Source organism: Olea europaea, unplaced genomic scaffold, assembly GCF_002742605.1.
Source record: "Olea europaea var. sylvestris unplaced genomic scaffold, O_europaea_v1 scaffold1395, whole genome shotgun sequence".
Lineage (NCBI taxonomy): Eukaryota > Viridiplantae > Streptophyta > Magnoliopsida > Lamiales > Oleaceae > Olea > Olea europaea.
Window position 1 is genome coordinate 189,143 of NW_019231471.1, and position 12,055 is coordinate 201,197.

A 12,055-nucleotide genomic window follows, 5' to 3' on the forward strand; every position below is an offset into this window, starting at 1 on the left:
GTTCATTGGAAAGGTGTGATATGAGTAATGTAAATCCCCGAGTCCCGAATTTGAATGTGTAAATAATACAAACCTTGTGAACAGATTCAAGCTCTTTAAGTGCAGTTTGTGTTTTTGGGACCTTGAGCGTTCCCGGAGTAAATATTTCTCGAAGCCTTACAATGCCATTCCTGGAATAACTATGTGCAAACTACCAATCAAAGCAAAGTTATTTTACAAGTTTCACCAGTCAAAACATAACTAATTGACTACAAGGAGGAATTTACCTGAGTAAGGCCCTGAGATGAAATGTCATCATCCATATCTACTGGACTAAGGATGAAAAATACTAATTAGTGCGGACATTATGAGGAAAAATACTAGTTTTTCGCTAGCTAACTAGAATTGTTCATTAAGAAAAGCGTCCTGCCATATTTGATCATAATATATGGGATTGTTAATTTGAAATAGTTTTGTAGAAGTATTGCCAGAGTCTTCATTGTTCTGGAACTATCATTATAAGAATAGGATATATTATCATTTACCAGAAAAAGGAATTTAATAAAAAAATTATTGCAATTTAAAGGCGAAAGCATTACTCTTTATAAGGGGATAGAAATGCTACCTTATACAGAAGATATATTTATCATTCAAATTAAGCGGCAGTTCATCAATAACAGCAGCGACTTTCTGTGGGCGTAACAATCATAATTAAAAGTTAAAACAAATGGTGAAAAAGAGTATCAAAAATGGAAAACCCAAGGAAGAAACATGAGAGGTTCTAAAAGCAGAAGTCTCCCTAACTGAAAGAAAGGAACCGAACGGGAAAAAGTTGGCATACCAACATTTCTTCACAATCAGCGATGAAATAGTTTGCAGATAACTTGGCATTCTCCAGAAAATGTTCCTGGGAGCAAAAATTGGAAATGGGAAATCAGGGAAGGAAAAAAAAAAAGAAAAAGAAAAAAGAAAAAAAGAAACCGAAAGTAATTAAGGTCGATAATCTGAAGTCGTTTCAAGTGGCATGAACCGTTATCTCCAGCATATGTTAAAAATAATGAGCGCTAATATACTGTACAAAATGTAGTGTAAGAAGCAAAAGTATCATCCATATTAAGTTCCGTATGTTCTTGCGCATTTTGTGGTCTTACAGGACTTCAGCCACGGAAATACCACACAATACTAAACAATTTCAGCAGCATTCCCCTGAGGATGCTCCTGTTTGATTCCATATAGCTTGGTGTAGATTAAAAAAAAAAAAAGGGAAGAAACTAAGCAATTGTGAAATCTGACATTGGGAATTCAGATCCAATGCCCCATAATTTCAAAATTCTAGCACTTCTTTGAGATTTGGATCCCTGTTTGGAGTATTTAAGATGTATTCCATAACATAAATTAGCAGTTTGAGCATAAGATGCAAATCGATAATGACAGACACCACCAACAACAGATCCAATGAATAAACAGTTAATTCCTATAGATTTCAAAGATGACACTAAATTCATAAATGTTGTTAAGAACAGGACATGAACTTAGCCACGGTTTTGGCCCCTATTTTTTGGAAATGAAAATGGATGGAATAGTGTTTTTATGAAAAATGAGTAGTTGAAAAAGAAGGAAAAGTTTTCGGTTTACATGTAATATTATTTTATGGAAGAATGTGTGGTTGAAAATAGGAAAGAGAAAAATGGAATGTAATTTAATGAGATTCAAACATGGGCTTATTATATGTTTCTGATGGTAGCATACAATCAATAGATGGCATGAGGTGGAGAATAGTCTCTCCTAAAATAACCAGTGTGCAAATAAACATCATGCTTGGCAAGTTTCCAGATAGAAGATTCAAATTGTTGCCCCGTCCAAAATATCCAATAAGAACACATGGACCATATTGAGAGCTGATGCATAACTGGTTAATTTTCCAGCCTTCATTGTGTGTGTGCTTAATAGGCTAAACCAATATCTAGATGAGTAGAACACCTGGATAAGTTCAGACAGAGAATTAAATTTGGCATCATGATGTCACCGAAATCTCTATCCAGAAACAAAAAATGGATCACGTATAAGTACCAATCCAGGATCCATGCATATGTAGATAACACCTGAAAATTTATTGACTCGCCTAACCTTAGTACAGTGGGGAGGGAGGGAGGGAGGGAGAGAAACCTACCAATATCTGGTGCATACCAAGCATTGGATGGAGACGAGAATACATGAACAAAAGGTCAAAGCTCGGAAAAAGTCCAGCTTGCTGCATCATAAACATGTCCTTTAGGTAAAATTATCAAGAGAGTGCATTCAAGTTAAGAGGGAAATGCACCAACCAGCAATGAACTAATTACCTCTATAATGGGAGATGGGGAACTCAATGATGAATTAAGTAGAGGTAGATCTTCCGCATCTAGACATGTCACTTCACCAACAGGGAATTTAGATCTATACCTGCCTGCTCTTCCTACAAGAAAATCCACCAGTCATAAATCATCAATTTCCATAAGCTTTGTAAAGTTTGTCATTCCCAGAGAGAGTTAACTAAATATAAATAAAACTAGAATATGTACAAGAGCAAGACCATTAAACAATGCAAAAAAACAAAAACATAAACAAACTAAGCCTTGTTCCCAATAAATTTGGAAAAAAAAAAAAAAGAAAAAGAAAAAGAAAAAGGTCAGCTACACTATTCCTTTTTCTTACCCAGTTAAGTTCATTGCTAGATCTAATCGAAGATCTAAAACGAAAAGAATCGCAAATTCACCAATATACAATAAATATACCAGCGAGAATCGAATTCCCCCACACTTACTTTCTAGTTATACTTGTCACTCTTAGACGTAACTAGTCCATGTCCTGTTGCGCCAAGCTTATTCTCTCTCAATTATCATTTTCTATTTTATTTGTTTAATATTTTTATGAGGGGCTGAAGGAGGGGAGTAAAAATATATTTTTCATTATCAGTTAGGTACCCATCTTTTGACACAGCGACACAACTTCAATCAGAATAGAAAAAAGTGAGGTAACATTTCTTTCTTCCTTTCTTCTTGCATTTTTGTACCTTGAGTACCAATACAATAATCTAGACATGCAAACAACATTAACCTTCAAATAATTTCCACCTAAGGATTGAGTGTATAAGATACAGAAGCTAAATAGTATGGATTCGGAAGGCAGCATAAGACTAATAGAACACGTCATGAAGAGAACATGACAAATTGATCGAATTCATATTCAATCAGACTCTAAATTTCTAATTATCCTCTCAAAGATGCATGGTGAAACAGAATCAAGAACATTGAGACATGTTCTACAAATGAAGCATTTTGTGTAACAAGAATCCTGAGAACAAGTTGATGACTCACCTGCAATTTGTTTGATCTCTGAGACATAAAGGTCCCGCATTTCCACACCATCAAATTTCTTCAAGGTTGAAAATATAATTCTAGATATGTTAAGGTTAAGACCCATCCCGATGGCATCACTAGCTACGAGAACATCTAACTCACTGTTTTCATCGTTGAACATTGTTGCCTGCAATCCTAAAGAATGTATTAATTCAGCTCATAGCTGTCAGATGCAGGAATCAAAATGGCTTACATTCTAAAGAACAACATCAATTAAAGTGAACTAAGAATCCAAAATAATAGTACATGTTAAAGGATAAACCATAAGGAGATTAAATTCGATTGCACATTGAGAGACTGTGGAGTACAAGGAAAGAGCGTAATAATGGAAAGAGGACCCTTGCAATCAGAAACTCAATAAGAAAATAACCTTTAAAGAAAAACAAAAATATCTCATCTAAAAGAACTTTTACATAGATGTAAAATAAGTTCTATTTCTGACCAGAGACAAATGAAGGTAAAGAGTAACAAAACCTGTCTCGTTCGAGTCTCTGGAGGTAGTGAACCATAAACAACAGAACAGAGATGCTTTCCTCCATTTTCAATTTGTTTCTGTCAAAATCAAAGAAACAAGAAGTTCAATCAGGATGAGTAGAAATGAAAGTGATGATGCATAGTGAGAAGAAAAATTAAAACTAACTGAATGTGAATGGATCTGATCATATAATCTCAAATTCAAAAATATTCACCATATATGAACTTTCAAATGTAGGTCAAGCAAGTCTCAATTGCAAACATTAACCAGGTTGGCCACATAATTTCTCAAAATAATCTGATGATTAGATTATGAGTGATATTTGATCATTTTTGTAGCTGCTTTCTTAGGCTGTGTTTAGTATCTTATTAAGGGCCTGTTCGAAGTAGATTTTTTGAGAATAGATTTCATGAGAAGTGATATTTTTGAAAAATGCGTAGTTAAAAAGTAGAAAGAAGTTATGAGTCCACGTGTATGAGCTCGGAGAAAAATGAGTTATAAAGAATCTGTACCAAACTGGGGCAAAAACAATAAATATGAGAATTAAGTGGCATAATTGTTAAGAATGAGCCCTCAAAGAAGACAATCCTATATATATGAACTGCAAACTACTATCACTAGGATCGGTTTTCTCTAGTAACTTTAGATCTCCAAGTAGAATACGGACCAACCCCAAACTTCCCACATAAATACCATTAAATAAATAACTCGAGACCTAGAAACCTTTGGTAAATCGTTGCAGACTTGTGGTCACATATCGAAGATTATTTTGCGACAGAAATGAGTGGAAGAATGGGAGTTTTAGAGCGCTGTAGATTTTTTCTCGGATTTATGCCTTCAAATTTTAAGGCCTACCGCTAAATGAAAGCCATGATTCCATGTTTATTGCATCTTGTATGTGTGTGTCATTTAAGTTATTTCTTTCCTTTCACATTTCATTGCGTATTTATTTATTTATCTTTTCCTTTTTCGAGAGTTGGGTATTGACGGGGACTGGGCACTGCACAATATATGTAATGATATCTCAATGGTCGATCTTCCTGACCTTTATCCTGTAAATCTCACGACGTGAAAAGGTGACAATGCAGTCTCCAGTTTTTATATTAGCAAATGATCCAAGAGGAATCTTCAATGGAACAAGGGGTGAAAGCCTCTCATAGTATTGAACCTGAAGGAAACAAGAAATCAACATCAAAGCAGAAGTGTTTAAATTAAAAAATTAACAGGAAGTTAAGCAGCTCAATAACAAAGCAGAAGTGTTTAAACTGAAAAATTAACAGGAAGTTAAAGAGCTCAATAAGACATGTATTCGTTTAAATTGTGAACAAAATGCCTTTTGCTTACCTCAAACTATTTATATCCTCCCATCCCAAAATCTCTTATGGAAAGGAGGAAAAAACCCCTCCCAAAAGTAAAGATCAGAAAGAAACACACCCTTTCTAATGTAACGCCCACAGTTAAAAAGAAAAGGTTTATGAAAGATAGCTACGTAACTATTCATTTATTGAAAATAGCAACATATGATTGACAATGATATTTTCACATATAACTATAGCATATTGTATATTGCTTATTAAACAACATTACTAGAAAGGTCGTATGTACCTTTTGCAGGAACAAAACTTTAAATGTCAAAATAATTACAAACTAATCTACAATCTCCACTTGTCACCTAGATGCATCATACTGCATCAAAATAACATCTACTGTCACAACATGGTCCAAATATAATACGTACACCAAATTTTTTGAAATGACATCTTAAGCAATACAAGTTAAAATTTAAAATGGCTGACAACTATGTAATCTCACTGCCTCTTGAGTGAAATCAAAAGAAAGCTAGAATTTAGATACCTTGACAATGTCGTCGGTCACTTTCAGAATTTCCTGAATTAGAGGAACTGCTGCTGCATCTCCACACAAATGCAATTCCTCAGCAGATATTCCTAAAAGAGCTCGTGTAAATGAAAAACCCCTTGACCTACACCCTAACATCTGTTGGGGAAAAAAAAAAAGATACAGAGATTAGAGGAAATAAATAACATGGATTCCACCAATGATGAAGCAGTTAAAAGTACAAATTTCCAAAAAGGTTAGCTGTATAAAATTATAAAAATGTCTCTAAAACTATGCACAAAACAAGACCATGATTTTGGTGCATCCAATTTTATTCCAATACCGTTCTCCTTCTTTATAATTCTTTTGAACTTCTTCCCAGAGAACAAAAGGCTTGGATATACAATAGAATTGATTTTAGACAAGGCACCTACATGAGAATTTGTCAACGGTCACAATAGGCGTACAACTTTTGGACGACCCACACCCCAGCCAAGGCAGGTTTTGAAAAATATTGTTTTCCACATAGTATGAACTAGCGTCATTTTGCAAAGCACTGTAGATCAGTACTCTACCACCTCAACTTTCATGCAACATATTGAACTAGCATCATTTTGCAAAGCACTGCAGATCAGTACTCTACCACCTCAACTTTTGCAGCTTATTTACCAGGACAAATGAAAAACAGTAATAATTGCCCACGACAAACTGATATTAAAGTGACTTTCTTGTCTTATACTAAATAATTATATATCATTGTTGCACCATTCCATGTTAATCTGCTTTAACTAAGCACATTAGAAAGTCAGTTTCAGAAAATCAGTAAAGAAGCATGGATGACCAAAACATTTTTCGAAGATTCAAAATTTCAAGTTATATAATTCTGCCCAAATAAGATGATAGAGCAAAACAAATGAGTACATACTCTATTACATATAAAATAATCAATTAGGACAAATTTTTTAGCTTCTGTGTCTTCATGGACCAGAAATTTAAGCAATGTATGGTAATTTTAGAAACTTTATCTGAGTTGAGTTAAGATGTTTCTATAATGGCAGCCAGAATCGCAGAAGGAGGAGGGATATGAGACAGATCAAATTGGACAAGAAAATAGAGTGGAACTATTGTCAATGATGTGGCTTAAAACCTTTTCTCTAACAATTGGGAAAAATGGCTTCTTCCTCACTTTTGTTTCATTTATACCAAATAACAAAAATTAATTGAAACATCAAAGGAAGATGGAGCCACATGTGCTATACATGGACCTGAATTTCGTCAACAACAGCACAAGCATAATCAGAATTCACATCAGCCATCTCTACAGTAACAGACTTATGTTTTGCACCATCAACTTCCTCCCTTTCTTGTCCGGTAATAAGATCACAAGGAACTTTAGCCTTATTCAAACGTTTTGCCACCTCCCATGCCAATAGTCTCAATGGCCCACAATAAATACCTGCAGCAAGTATTTCATGGTTTCTCAATTAAATATCAGGGTGTGCATCCAAAAGAAACAAAAAGAATGTTGAGGATAATAATATGGAAATATTTTCATATGCAACATACCAGAACAACTTGACTCCAGTTGCTTCAATGCATGATATGTTTTACCACTATTTGTTGGACCAACATGTAAGATAATATTTCGTCTTTTTCTTCGAGCCTTTGGATACCAAGTATGAGGGCGACTAAAATTTAAAGCAAAATAAGTACTGAATAATGTAAGAACGGACTGTGAAAACCATTAACAATAAATTTAAAGAACAAAAAACTTTATCTTGGTATCGCTAATCTTACGTAAGATCCGTAAAGTCAAATTTCATTGCTCTTGTGGAATCGCTGAGCTGCCTAAAGAATCGACACATGGTCAATGGAGTTCTAAACTTCGAGTCCCCAGAAAGGCAATAAAACTCCAAATTAACTGAACAGCAGAAAGGGTGAAAGATATATCATATATCAAACAACAGAATGGCTACAAAAGAAAGCTGTGCTCAGTGATACCTTTGTACTCTAACAAAACACCCAAAAGAACAAAAATTTTCCATTCAACACGCACTGACAACAAAGATATATTGACATCTATGTGACGGATGGGACAGGGGCCTATGTACTTACTATTCCCTGACTAGCTACCAAAAACTTCACACCTACAAAAACAATTCCATCTTATGAAAATCATATGATCCACCTGCAACTTATTGCAAACAAAAATCATCATTCCGATAAAGGAATTGGGCTAGCAAAATTACATCTCTACTTGAGTTAGGCATACTAGCAAGCAGCGAGACAACCTATTGAAATCCCGGTAGAACTGGATAATTATAGAGTTAACCGTTGAATTAGATCTTTAACTCAACCCCAATCTCATCCCATTAAAAGCATACAGTCAACAAGATCATGATCTTCCAAAAGCCAATACAACCCAAGAAAAAAAAACATGTATTCAGAGATGTCGAACGTGATGAGAAGTTTAGGGGACCTGAACCGACAATACAAATATTGTTGTTGCCAGATTTCTCAAGGATACATGAAACACGTTCCTAATCCCTAAGAAAATACATCATATAAATGAATGAGCATGACCTTTAAAGCCAGTTACGGAGCCAGATGACAGAAATCAAGGTCTCATACAGTTACACTTTATGTGCACCAAAATTCAAGAATTCAACAACACTGTCATGCCAAAAAATGCATAATGTCATGTAAGCATAGATTGGCCAGATTTCTCAAGGATACATGAAACACGTTCCTAATCCCTAAGAAAATACATCATATAAATGAATGAGCATGACCTTTAAAGACAGTTACGGAGCCAGATGACAGAAATCAAGGTCTCATACAGTTACACTTTATGTGCACCAAAATTCAAGAATTCAACAACACTGTGCTGCTATCAAAATTTCCTCCCGGTTTATGCTTAATCATACTTATTATCAGATATAAAATCAAATGCTAGCTGCTGTTATTCAACTGGAACTTACAATTTCTACAAAGGTCAACCACCACATCATTATTAATTTTTATTCCTACATCATAATATGTTATAATGACCTGCATTTGATCAGTAAAATACTATTGATACCAAATGTGAAATTACTTATCATTGTCAATTTAGCTTCGAGTATTTAATCAACAAGACAAACATGATATTAGTACATCTTTATATAAGAACTCGATAATAGGAATATGAATGTCTATTTTTCTACTAAGCTAAAAGCCTAAAAGTTTCCACAACTCAGAACAATTCATATGTCTAACAGTACATTCAACCTTAAAACATACAACTGTAATAGTATAGAATAAGATTCAGACAATTGGACAAAAGCACAAAAATAAATCCAAATAATGACTTCGATTGAAGCATCCTCAAACAGAAAGTGGAAAGAAACAATTTCAGGTTAATTAATAAGAAAAATAAAGCTAAGACCATGATAAAACCTGCATAGTCACTAGAATTCCACCTTGGACCTATAAATATTATGATTTCTAATTTACAAATTCCTCAATTTCGACTCATTTTCAACAGAATCTTACATAGAAGCATTCAAATTCCAGAAAACTGAGAGAGGTAAAAAAAATTGAAAATAAAACTTCGCATCTTAAAAAACCGTCGTAATAATGTATTCAGATATTTACTTTTTCCCAATTCCTTTTTATTATCAACCAAATTTTATTGCCAAGCATTTTAGTTAACAAGGGAAAAATGAAGAACGGAGTTTACCGAGACCACGAGGGGTGCTGAAGTGTGTTAGCTTTCGAAGAAAGATCAAAGACCCCATTTTTCCCCTCGTTTTTTTTTCTCAATTTCAGACAATTGAAGGTAAAATCAAGCGGAAATTGAAATCATACTAGAAAAGGGAAGCAAAAATGATTAAGAAGAGAGAAGTGAATATCGAACTGTTTTTATTAATGGATTTTGTGGAGCTGAGTAATTGACGTATCGGTGTTCATGGCGAGTTTTCCGACCGCCGTTTCCGGTTGTGCTCAAAACAAGTCTCGCATTTGCCTGTGGAATAGTCTTGGGTAAAAAGCACACCAGTCACTCAACTTTCAGTCAAATTTTATTTTAGTCATCCAACTTTTTTCCCCTTACTACTCATCACTGATATTTCTAATCAATTATAGTGCACATTTGTGCAAAGCTTACTGATCAAACATAAATTTTCGTGAAATTCACAATTTACTTTTCACTTATATTCCAAATTATAGCACTTAAATGCACTCTCAAACAAAGTGTTAGTACGATCATCGATAACAATTTTGTTATCAACAATTATTTAGTTTCATTAACGTTTATTTTATTTTTAGTACGATCATCGATAATAATTTGGAGATTATGGCTTTTCTCTACTAAAATCAGTACAAATTGATTATATAAATATTATAAGAATTTTTAGCTGTCTGATATTTGTGGAAAACAATAGTTTGATTTTTTTTAATCCAGGTTAGTCTTCTAATACGATTTACTATAGATAAATTAATCCTAATGAAAATGTCAGCTTTTATTTGAAAGAAATTATTTGGAACTTTTTCTTATGTTTATTTTCGATCACACATTTTTTAAAAAAATAAATTATTTTACTCCTTTTTTTATAATTTTATTCTACACATTCTTTAGAAAATTGTAATGAAGTACTAAGCCCTTGTTTGGTCCCATTTTATCTCAAATGCATTTTTCTCTCTTTCATTTTCAATTATACATTTTTAAATAAAATAATATTATAAGCAAATTCAAAAATTTTCATTATTTTTTAACCACACACTTTCCGTTAAATCACAATTCCAAAAATACATTGTTGATTAAAAAAAAAAATCTCGAACATGCTGTAAATTTTAAATTCAAATCAACCGTATAGAAATTGCAAGTACATTACTTGCCATCTCAGCCAAATTTACAAATTGTGAACAATTAATTAACCGTGCTAGATGAGCCTATGTGGCACTGTCCAGGAAAATTTGTTCATCAAAACTTGTTATAATCTTCAGTGAACTTATGGTCCGTTTGATTACAAAGATGAAATTGAATTGAAAACGAATTTCAAGGAATTGAATTGCCTAGAAAATATTTTTCTGAGAATTGTAAATTATTGTGTTTAATTGGTATAATTTTTCACATGAAAAATGTTGAAATAAAAATGTTTTTTTGATGTTCGTTTGACTTTGGTTTACATGAAAATTGTCAATTAAAGAGATAGAATTTACTGGTATTGGATATGAAATGTGTTTCCATAGCCAGCAAAAAAAAAAAAAAATAGAAAATCATCTATCTTTTGGTATTCGTTTGACTTTGTTTTATATGTAAATTGTCAATAAAAGAGAAATATTTTTTTTATAATAATTCTTAGAATTTATTTTCATTGCCAAAAAAAAAAAAAAATTTTAAAAATCGCTACAGTAACCAGGAATTCGAATTCTCACCATCCAATTCCATGATTTCATGGAAAATGCTGACGTGGCACGAAAGTTGGAATTTCAATTCTTGGGAAAATTTTGAACAATCAAACAACCAAAAGTTGGAAAATGGAATCCATGGAAAAAGTGGAGCAATCAAACATTGCCTTAATTGACTCTCAATCTCGTCTTTTTCTTTGTCAAATCCATGTTTTTACTTTAATAATTTTTTTAAAAAAGACATGGATGATATAAACTTTTATATATTGTATAAAATTAGTATGTTAAAACTAAGAGACCAAAATTAATTTATAATCTCTAAATGCGTACACACGAAAAATATAAATTAGGAATACACTTTCATATTTATTTTGTTCAAAAAAATGTGGTACAAAATATCCTTTATTGATCAAATTTAAAGTTTAAACTGCTTTTTCTTTTAATAATTACTCAAAACCTTTTATGATTATCATTTTTTTAAACATAGATTCAGTGCACTTGACGAGCTTTCTTTCTTGAATAGAAGTCAGCAACCCATACATTCTCATTCTTAATATTAAGGATGTCCCATTCATACCATCGACAAATCCAAGCAACTTGAGCAACTCTCCGTTCGGAGAAACAATCGAAAGGACAAGTTAGCTTGACGACGTCTTGATCAAAGAAAAGGAAAGTCTCCACCACGAGAATCACGTACAATTCATTTGGAAAAGGTGTGGCAAGTCAACCCAAGGGGTCGTTATAACATGTCCCATATTCATTAATTCATCATTCGTAATTGCTTAATTACAAGAGATTATACTTGTAATTGATAGCCACGATACTTAGCAGTAATTTTGGTTCTATAAGATGAGAGACATCTCACATTGAGCGGTATCAATTTTTATTGAGTATAGTTGACAACCACCCTTGAGTCTGAAGTGTAATGAAACTAAGCAGATTGGTGTTTTTCCGGTATTTATTTGAGAATTTTTTA

At 33.1% G+C, this 12,055-nt stretch overlaps 1 protein-coding gene across 6 annotated transcripts in view; it reads right to left on the reverse strand.

The window, feature by feature from the left end:
- The window catches only part of LOC111375653 (ATP-dependent RNA helicase SUV3, mitochondrial), a 13,513-nt gene extending 3,747 nt beyond the window's left edge, over positions 1–9,766 (reverse strand). Inside the window, exons 1-15 of one of the 6 annotated variants that reach the window (XM_022998513.1) lie at positions 9,410–9,763; positions 7,804–7,876; positions 7,486–7,609; positions 7,255–7,376; positions 6,954–7,144; positions 5,707–5,847; positions 4,898–5,020; positions 3,852–3,929; positions 3,336–3,504; positions 2,322–2,434; positions 2,150–2,230; positions 821–886; positions 605–669; positions 267–312; positions 74–190 (exon numbers count right to left, since the gene is read on the reverse strand). In XM_022998513.1, the coding sequence (XP_022854281.1) occupies positions 74–190; positions 267–312; positions 605–669; positions 821–886; positions 2,150–2,230; positions 2,322–2,434; positions 3,336–3,504; positions 3,852–3,929; positions 4,898–5,020; positions 5,707–5,847; positions 6,954–7,144; positions 7,255–7,376; positions 7,486–7,553 (1,380 nt within the window). In that variant the 5' untranslated portion in view covers positions 7,554–7,609; positions 7,804–7,876; positions 9,410–9,763. Of the gene's footprint in view, positions 1–73; positions 191–266; positions 313–604; positions 670–820; positions 887–2,149; positions 2,231–2,321; positions 2,435–3,335; positions 3,505–3,851; positions 3,930–4,897; positions 5,021–5,706; positions 5,848–6,953; positions 7,145–7,254; positions 7,377–7,485; positions 7,610–7,803; positions 7,877–9,409 lie in introns of all 6 variants that reach the window. The other 5 variants (XR_002699344.1, XM_022998511.1, XM_022998514.1 and 2 more) reach the window with 5 other exon arrangements.
- Between the last annotated feature and the right edge of the window lie 2,289 nt (positions 9,767–12,055).